We start from the raw sequence: 10,229 nt of genomic DNA on the forward strand, positions 1-10,229 counted from the left end.
TCAATCCTTCTTTTGTAAGCGGTTTAATTCCAACTTAGACTAAACCTATGTGGATGTATTTGTACTGTTTTTCACGGTGTTTTGTAAGGATTTTTTAGACAGAAGAGAAATCATCTCAAAAGGTTTTGTAATCTAAAGATCTCTTTTTTCAGTTTTGATTGTGAAATCAGTTTTGAAAAAATTAAGTTTTGTAGTCTGATAGATTTGATCCTTTTGTATTTTTGGAATTTAGCAATTATCTATACATTTTTCAAAATCTTTGATTATTATTTCTTCACTATTAACTATCTTTCTCGACTCGGAGGACGAGGTAGAAGAGTTTGAAGAAGAAACTGTCCTATAGAAAATTAGATTCATACTTAAAGAATTTTTCTAGGTTGATCTTTTGAGTTAAGTGAGGTAATCGCCAAAGGAATCACTGCCCTAAACACGCCCTCTCAGCTACAAAGACGGGACTTACAACCCAGGCCTGTTTACACCTCTAAAGAAGTTGTCTTATCACCTTAAGATCATCTTACCAACCTCTAAAAAATGCTTAAATGTGAATCCGAACCTTAAATAGAACCTTTTCCCCCCAAGGCTCTGATACCAAGGACGCACCGGGATCGAAAGGGGGATGAGCTAACAGGGAAGAAACCAAATCTAAATCTTGAACAATATATAAATAACTAAAGAAATAAACAAAATGCACAAGAAAATGAAATCTTCACAAATGAAAATTAAATTTGTAAATTAAAGATTAAATATATATATTCAATAGGCGGCAGAGCCAGTCCGTTATGAATATATATACTTATCATAAATAAAATTAGACGTGAAATTTAAATATGAATATACATGTATATATTCAATAGGCGATAGAGCCTGTTCGTTATGAATATATATACGTATATTTATACAAGATAGGCGGTTGAACTGGCCATATGCATGCCAAATAAATTTAAAATTTTGTAAAAGAAATTGAAGAAAACTTACTTTAAAATATTATAAATTCTGTAAGATTTGTACAAAGGTTTTGGAGATGTAATTTCGGGTAGGACGTACAAAGGTTGTTCAGCACATGAGTTTCCTAAGATCTACTACAGGGAAGTTACAGTGTTTGTAGGTTTGTAGGTTTTGTAAGTGAGGCAGAGGTAGGGTAGGGATGGACGACCTTCTTCCTTCCTTCAATGCCTCAGGTGAGCTTTCTTCATAGTCTTCTTCGATTTTGGATTTGAGAGAATTGGAAGAGGAAGAAGCTTGAAGCTTGGGTTGAAGAAGCTTGAAGCTTGTATTGAAGAAGCTTGATTTTGCCTTGGATAGGTACCCCCTTATATAAAAGTGACTAGGGGCAGTTTTATACTTTTTGGAATCTGGAACAGTGTCTGTCACTTAACTTTTTCACGTGTAAACAGTTCTTGAACAGTGTCTGAACAGTTATTCTTGTCGGGTGAACAATGCTTGAACAGTTCTTCCTGTTGTCTTTACATGTGAATAGTGAAAGTGAACAATGACAGGTGAACAGTATCCTGTCAGATTTTTTGTAAGAAAAAAAAGTAAAAGTACAAAATTACAAGGGTAAAAATAAAAGAAATAATGAAATAAAATTAAAAAGTAAATAGATAATTTTGCCGCCATAACTTCTTTTTGCCAGTCTTTAAAATTTTTTTTTTTTTTACAAGAGGTTTGGTGCCTGTGAGGTGGTACCACAACCTTCTTCATCATCATCCCCCAAATTGATTATGGGTTCCAAATCAGAATTAGCTGTAGAGGAATTTGCTCTATTTTACAATAATTGTTGTATTATTGCAAAATATTCTTTATCATTTTTAGCTCCCGCCAATCTAGCCATAGCATGTGATTGTTGAGCAAAAAACAACTGGTTTTGTACTGGATTTTGTGGCAAGAGGTTTTTTCCCTTAAGCCAATCTTTTTATTCCTTGATTTGTAATTGCTTCGGGGACATTGAATGAGTCCCACCATTTGACCTTGAATCTTTTGGTAATAGAGTTCAATCCATCTTGGGGTTGAAATTCGAAAAAACAAATGAGAACCTAAGGTAAAAAGAATTTTGAAGAAAACAAAAGAAGAAGCGAAAACCTTTTCTCTTTGGTGAGGGTTTGTAATGGGTTTTGAAAACTCTCTGAGATTTCTGGTGTAAGAACTTTAGGTAGTGCACCGAAATACTTCCACCACTGAGCAAACTATACAGGGGCTTTGGAAGGATCAAATGTTTTTTGGAAATAGAACAACCATGAATGACTATTCTTATGGTTTTGTATGAGAAACGTATTGTACCATGCCTGTTGGTAATCCCAGTAATTGAAATGTTGGCAATGGTCAATCCTGCTTTGAAATGATAATGGGAAGATTTTTGGTTTTGTAATTTCTTGCCTCCAATCAAAAGGATTAAGGACTTTTTGGATGTGGCAAGTTGAATAAGCCGGATCAGCATGATTTTCTTTTAAGTAAAAATGTTTGAATTTTGCTGAGCCAGTGAATTCAAGGATTGCCTGCTAGTAGGATTGGGTCTTGGTAAGATCACATGGTTTGTAATGCCATCCTTTTGGAAAAGCTTTTAAAATTACTATAGAGGCATCTTGGTGTAAAAATTCATCCTCTATAATCAAAACATTTTGAAAATGCGTTTTTATAATCCATTGTGAAGACTTCTTTTTAAATTTTGTCTGGGACAAAATTATTTAACAAGAATTCGGTTGGGAAAGACTGTGGAATTCGATTTGTAAAATCTCATCTGCTTGAGAAATATTTTGAGAAAGGGTTTTTTGGGAGGAAGATTCTCCTTTCTCAAGGGTTTTGGAAATGGGTTTTGTAGATTTACCTTTCTGGGTAATGTTTTGTAAGGCTTGAAGAACTTCAGGAGATTTGGATAGTGATTCTATCCATTTCTGAATCTGGCTATCAGTTTCTGGAGCCTGAGACTCAATATATTTTGTATGATCTTCTTCCTCTTTTGCTTCGGCTATGTCTGCCCAAGTTTGTATAGGCTTTGCAGAAGAGATGGCTGGTTTTGTAGGATTTGATTTTGTAGAGGATGAGGCTTCAGCCTTGGTATTTTTCTTTCTGGGCATTGGCCTGTTTTGGAGAAACTCTCTGGTTAGAAAGTCTGGGATGGAATTTGTATCTCCTTTTATAAATTCAATTTCAAAATGAAAAATACTTAAAATTGCTTGCCATCGTACAAAAATTTGTTTTGATGCAAGATTTTGAACATCTTTTTGCAAAACTTCTTTGGCTGATTTGCAATTAATTCTAAGCAAAAAATTTTTAATTTAATTAATCACTTTGAAATTTTTGTATGCACATGACAATTGAAAGAATCTCTTTTTTGATGGTAGAGTATTTCTTTTGACAATCATTCTAATGTGCAGAATGGAATTGAACTATTTGTTCTTTTTTGTTTTGAATCTATTTTAAAATTCCACCATAACCTAACTCTGAGGTGCCTGTTTTGACTACCTTAGGGGCTAATAGATCCACTAAATGTAGACAAGGAATGGTTTGGACCTATTATTTAATGTGACGAATCACTTCAGTGTGAAGATCTGTCCATGGAATAGGGTTTTTCTTTAACCTATCATGCAAGGGTTTTGCTAAACGGTTAATATTTGGACAAAAATCTAAGACATAATTAAAGCTACCTAAGAATCTCTGTAGCTGGGTTTTATCCAAGATTTTATCAGGAAATTGGTTTGAAAATTCTAGACTTCTCTCTATTGGAGTAATGGTTCCTTGGGATATGTAATAGCCTAGAAACCTAACCCTGGTTCGGAAGAGAGAGACCTTTGATTTTGAAATGGCAAGGCCATTTCGTCTTGTAATAGAGAAGAATGTTCTTAAGTGTTTGAAGTGTTGTTCAATTGACTCCAAGAATATAAGAACATCATCTATATAGACTTTGCAAAATTTTGAATATGGATTAAAGATTTCATTCATAATTCTCTCGAACTCTGATGGGGCATTTTTCAAGCTAAAAGGCATGACTTTTCGCTCATACTGTCCAAAAGGAACTGTGAATGCGGTTTTGTATCTATCTTTTGGATCAATTTATATTTGCCAAAATCCTGATTTCATATCAAATTTGGAAAATACAAATGCAGAATGAAGTTTTTGTAAAAGATCTTTTTTGTTTGGAATTGGATACTTGATCCATTTCAAAGCTTTATTCAAAGGTTTGTAATTAATTATTAATCTAGGAGTGCCTCTTTCTATTTCTGAATTTTTGTTTACATAAAAAGCTATACAACTCGAAGGAGATCTAGATTCTATAATTAATCCTTTTTTCTTTAAATCTAGAATTTCTAAACAACAGTGTTGTTCTAGTTCAACATTCATCTGTATTGGTCTGGCTTTTGTAGGTATCTGTTTTTCATCGAAACCATTTTCATATGGTAAATCTACCATATGTTGTTTTCAATTCCAAAAGGCATTTGGTAAATCAGAACAAATTTCTTTTTCAATTTGGGTTTTCAAATCAGAAATTTTTCTTTTCACCAAATCGTTTTGTAATTGTTTTTTAATTCTTGTTAAAGAAACATCTTGCTGTAAATACAATAAGTGTTGCTTTTTTTCTTTTATTAAAACATTAATATCATTATTATAAATGGAATAAGCTTTTATAATATTGAGATTTCTTGTTTTTGGTTTTGTAACGAAAGGGAAAACAAGAGTTTGTTTTGTAGTTTTGAAGGAGATATTATCATCGTTAACCTTGTAGGGAGTTATCAAGCTAATGAAAGGGGTCCCTAAGATTACACTATGATGAATATCTTGGACAATTACAAATGAAGTTCTAAAAAGAAAATCACCATTAGCTATGGAGGCTTCTATCTTATAGCTAATAGCCATTTTTGAATTATTTCCTGCTGAAAGTTTTTCTGTAATTTTTTCATAAAATCTTTTTGGAACAATTCCTTCTTTAATACAGTTCAAATCTACTCCTATATATATATGCAAATGGAATGGGATGAGATGTTCTTGTACTCAAAATGTGAAAAACTTAGCAAAAATAAAAATTAGAGCATTAATACATTAATGCACACCCCCAAACTCAAAATTAGACATTGTCCTCAATGTCTAAGGCAGTGCAGCATGAAAATTCGAAGGAAAGAGGAATAACCAAAAATTGTTAAATTTAGAAGCAAAGAGAAGGAGTTACCTGGCATAGAGCAATAATTTTAGCGTCTAAATGTGAATATAAAGGATGATGATGATGCATAAGGAAGCTACACAAGCTATGCAGAATAAATGCTTTGCAGAACAGTTGCATAAGGAGATTGCACAAGCTGTGCAGAATAGCATGAGTTGCATAAGGGACTGCACAGGCTATGCAGGAGAAATATAAGTTTAAAATCAGTTACATAAGCAGTTTCACAGCCTGTGCAATATATAACATAATAATATATCAAGGAAAAACTTGAAAACAATCACAGATATGTAAGTATATATAATCTAACAAATTGCAGATATGTAAGTATATATAATCTATTGACAAGCATGCATAAATGATTAGCAAAGGTAGATAGAAATAATGAAAAATCAAGGGGATATCCATCCAATTGTATTTCAAGGAAATAGAATTGAAAACAAACTAAAATTGTCGTAGCGCATTTAAAAATAAAAACTCCTAAAAGCTAAATAAGAGCAAAATAAAAAATTAATCTATTTCTATGGGTTTGGTCCAAGGGAGCTACTAGTGGACTGGATGGAAGTGGTTGCTGCTGAAGGGGTGGCTCTGAAGGAGGTGATGGAAGTGGAGGTGGCATACCCAGAAAAGTCATAAGCTGCTTCATCATCTCTTTCAGCTCTTTCTGCTTATCCCTAGTCTCTATAACGAGATCGAAAAGATGATCATGATAGTCCTTAAGGGTATCAAGACCAAAGTCAACTTCCTATCCACAAAATATATATCATCACTAAGCCTTTCAAGGTAAGTGAATAAGGCTTTAGTGTTGAAGGTAGGGGGTGCTGTGGAGGAAAAGGGTCTAGTTGCAGAGGGTGTTGGCTGTGTAGATGCTGCTGGGATATGTTGTGTAGACTGTGTAGGTTGTGCAGGATCAGTAAAAGGTTGTTGGACTGGTGGTGCAGATTATGCCTCTGGGTCTTGATGGTCCCGATCAGGCCGATGGTCTTGTGTCTATTGGCTTTGGTGGCAAGTGTCAAATGGTGGTAAACTCTTGAATAAGTGAGGAGCATCAAAATACAGAGTGTCTGTAAATGCAGGTAAGGGGTGCTCTTCTGGATCAAAGCCAAAGTGTTTGGCTATAACAGTTATGAGCTCACCTATGACAATATCACCTATAGATTTGGTAGCAGTGTGCAACACATGTTCACTAAAGAAGTAACCAGGAGCTAGTTTGACTTTATGAAAAGCACACCAAAGCATAAAGAGGTCAGATTTTCCAACAGCACCAGAGCTAGTCCCTCAACCCAAGATGGTGCTAGTAATAAGCCCATGGATTAATCTAAGGGTTGGGTCTATTATTTGGGATGTCTTAGATTTGCTAGTATGAAAGTGTGAGATTGGTTTATAATATCTTTCCAAAACTGAAAAGCATTCCAAACTCCTTTATCTACAACCTCTGTGCCTGTATATGGGACCCTAAATAATCCATCAAAAGCAAACCCAAAGGTAGTATGAAATTGGTCCAATGATAACTCTCTATCTTGCCCTAAGCACCTAAATTTCATAATTGGCTTGTAATCCATCTCATGTAGTTTTAAGGTAGCAGAAAATGAGGATATAAATTCCAAAACTAGGGCTGGATAAACTAACTCCTATTTATGCTCAAAATCCATCCAATCTAGACCATCAAGATAAGCAACAACACTATCAAATAGACCAACAGATTTGAGGGCATCTTCAGAAATGTACCTAGTGAGTTGCACTTTCCTGTCCTTTAAGTGCTTAAAAGTGGCTTTATATGGAGCATCAATAAGGGGCCAAGGCAATTTAGTTACCTTTGAAGTTGCCACAGAAGGTGTCTTCTTGCTTGAGGGGGGCAACTTGGCTTGCAGGTGAGAGGCAAAAGCACTAGACCCTTTTTGTTTGGAAGTCGCAGTTCTAGGGCTTTTGGGTGGAGGCTTGAAAGTAGGAGTGGCGGGCGATTCTTTTCGCTTTGTGGGAGGGGGTGCAGATGCAATGGGGCGGGTTTTCTTGGACTGAATTTTCCTTTTGTAAGTGGATGGTTGAGTGGGAGAAGGAGAGGTTTGTAGTGGAGGGCAGTCAGGATTTGGAGCTTGAATGGAGAGGGGAGTAACTTGGAGAGGAGAGCCTTGAGGGGAAGGGGGAGGGGTTTCCATGGGGGCTATCGATGACAATAGGAATGGAGGAAGGAAAGAAGAGAAGAAAAGAAATAGAGGAGAAATTAGGATTTTGGTCGGCAAAAAGATAGGGAAGTGAAGAAATGATACCAAGAAAAATTGGGAGAAGGGTGGTCATGAACAGTAATTATGGGAAGTGGAAGGTGGGAAGTTAGGTCGTGCGAAGGTTTTTTATTTGCACAGGACATACGGGTTTTTGCATAAGGTGAAAATGGATGTGCATAAGTTATGCAGGCTCTTATGCAGATTTCGGCAAAAATGGAAATGCCAAAAAAATTGGTTGTGCAAGAGTGCATAAGTTATACACTTAGTTATGCAAATTTTGACAAAAATGAGAAACTAAGGAAATTTAGTTATGCAGGAGTGCATAAGTTATGCAGGCTCTTATGCAGATTTCAGCAGAAATAGAAATTCCAGGAAATTGAGTTATGCAGGATTGCATATGTTATGCAAGAACTTATGCAAGTTTCGACAGAAATGAGAATTTAAGGAAATTTGAGACCCGAAAATTGTACAAGTTATGCAGTTACTTATGCACAATTCAACAAGATTCAAATTATAATAAAAGTGCATTGTAAATTTGGAAAATGCATGGGAATGAAGATATTCAACCCTGTGAAGCATAAATCATGAAAAATTATCATAAAAAACACATCAACTTATGCAAAATCCATCTTAACTGCACCATACAAGTTTGTAATAGCAAGTTCTACATAAGGAATATTTGTGAATAGTGCCATTTCAACTCAAACTATGCAAATTAACATTTTAGCACATTAAAGCTCAACAAGAATCTATGCAAAGTTGCACTTATTCACAAAAGAAGATAGGCACTCCAAATTATGCCAATTACATACAACATGTCCAAATTGAATCACACAACCCAGTTAAGTTAAAGTCACAAAAATGACCCACTCAGCATAATATCATCGTGATAAGCATAGATATATAAAAGATAATACACCCAACCTCAACAAAGAAGAATTAGCAAATAGCATATCTTTAGCTTTTCTTTCGAGAACTTTTCTGCATAAGCCAAGAAGGGATCTTGTATAGAAAGTAATGAAAATAAATCAATATTGGAAGAGTTAATAGATAAAATATCAGATTAAGAGTAACTCCCCAGCAGTGCAACAACCTTCATCCCTTTAAAATACATCTACAAAAGACAAAATTCAACAATATCAAAAATTGAATTTGGGGAGATTTAAGACAAAAAAAAAAAAAAGAAGTAATGCAAATAAAAGTAAATCAACAAAAGCAAAATAAAAGAACTTGGAGTGCCTCCCAAGAGCGCTAATTTATGGTCATTAGCTTGACCCTTATCATGTTTCATAGTGGCTGAAATTAGAAATTGTTGCCTCTATTTCCAATAGGTGCTTCAATGAATATATACTTCATTTTCTTTCCATCACATGAGAAGAGTCTTGCTGCTTTGTCTAAAAATCCAACCATTTCTTTCTTGACAACCTTTGGTGCATCTTTTTCTTTGAGAGATGGTTGCTTTACTTCACTTTTCTCCACTTGCTCAATTTGAAAGATTGGTGCTATAGGATAAGGTGGATTACTCTTCAAATGTTGTGCAAATGCAGCCACTTTTGGAGTTTCATTATTGATACTCCCTTCATGGACTAGACAACTTTTAAGGGAACCCTTCGGCCAGCTCTTTCTAAAGTGCTCTTTTACTAACTCATCAACTATATCAATTCTCAAATAAGAGTCTTCATCTTCAAGTTGCTTCTTCTTTTCATTGCCAATGTTGAAGACTAACTGATCCTCTCCGACTCTAAGAGTGAGCTTTTTACCTTTCACATCAATCAAAGCACCAGTTGTAGCCAGGAAAGGCCTCCCCAAAATGATTGGCATATGAGAATCCTCTTCCATGTCCAAAATGAAAAAGTCAACTGGGATGTAGAATTTTCTAACCTTCAGTGGTACATTCTCCAAGATCCCTTCTGGATATTTAATTAATCTGTCAGCTAGTTGGAGAGAAATGTGAGTTGGTTTAAGATCTCCCATATTGAGCTTTTCATAGATGGAAAGGGGCATAAGGCTAACACTATCTCCTAAATCATATAAAGCTTTTGTAGAACATGATTCTCCAATATGGCATGGAATTGAAAAACTTCCGGGGTCTTTGAGCTTAGGAGGAAGTTTCCTTTCAAGTATGGCACACATTCTTCTGTCAAAGCTACAGTTTCATGGTCTTCAAGTCTCCTCTTGTTTGAGAGAATTTCTTTCAAGAATTTTGCATAAGAGGGCATTTGTGAAAGAGCATCAATAAAAGGCACATTTATGTATAACTTCTTCAAAACCTCTAAGAACTTCCTAAATTGCTTACCAAGCTTGACTTTTTGAAATCTTTGTGGAAAGGGAAGTTGTGGCTTATAGGGCTCTGGAGGTATATACTTCTCTTCCTTCTCTTCGACTTTCTCTTTACCTTTTTTTGTTGTTTCTTTCTTACTTTCTTGTTTTTCGCTCTCATTAATTTCTTTCTCATTTTCTCTCTTCTCACTTTTTTCACTCTTTTCATTGTTTACAACCTTCCCACTCCTTAATGTGATAGCTTGACATTGCTCTCTTGGGTTTTTCGGCTGACTTGGAAGTTTTTCAAAAGACTTGATACCTGAGGAAGATGTGATAGCTTGACATTGCTCTCATTCTATTATGTGTTTGCATCTATTCTAGCCTTGCTTTCATTTCTTCCATCTCTCCATCATGCTTAGTTTGGTTGGTAAGAATTTATTATAACAAAGCTTCTGTGGTAGAACCTTGCTCTTGTTATTTTGGATGAGGATTCATGTTTCTTTGCTGAAAATTAAGCAATGGTTGCCTATTTTGCTGATATAGAATTCCTTTTTGCTATTGTGGTTGAAAAATTCTAATTTGGGACTTGGTTTTTATAA

General features: G+C 35.1%; 1 protein-coding gene across 1 annotated transcript; it reads right to left on the bottom strand.

The window, feature by feature from the left end:
* Nucleotides 1-6,777: 6,777 nt before the first annotated feature.
* LOC131171135 (extensin-like) lies at nucleotides 6,778-7,302 on the bottom strand. Its single transcript, XM_058130594.1, has one exon. It carries the CDS (start codon nucleotides 7,300-7,302, stop codon nucleotides 6,778-6,780), a length of 525 nt encoding a protein of 174 aa, XP_057986577.1.
* Between the last annotated feature and the right edge of the window lie 2,927 nt (nucleotides 7,303-10,229).

This window comes from Hevea brasiliensis, chromosome 12, assembly GCF_030052815.1.
Source record: "Hevea brasiliensis isolate MT/VB/25A 57/8 chromosome 12, ASM3005281v1, whole genome shotgun sequence".
Classification (NCBI taxonomy): Eukaryota; Viridiplantae; Streptophyta; class Magnoliopsida; order Malpighiales; family Euphorbiaceae; genus Hevea; species Hevea brasiliensis.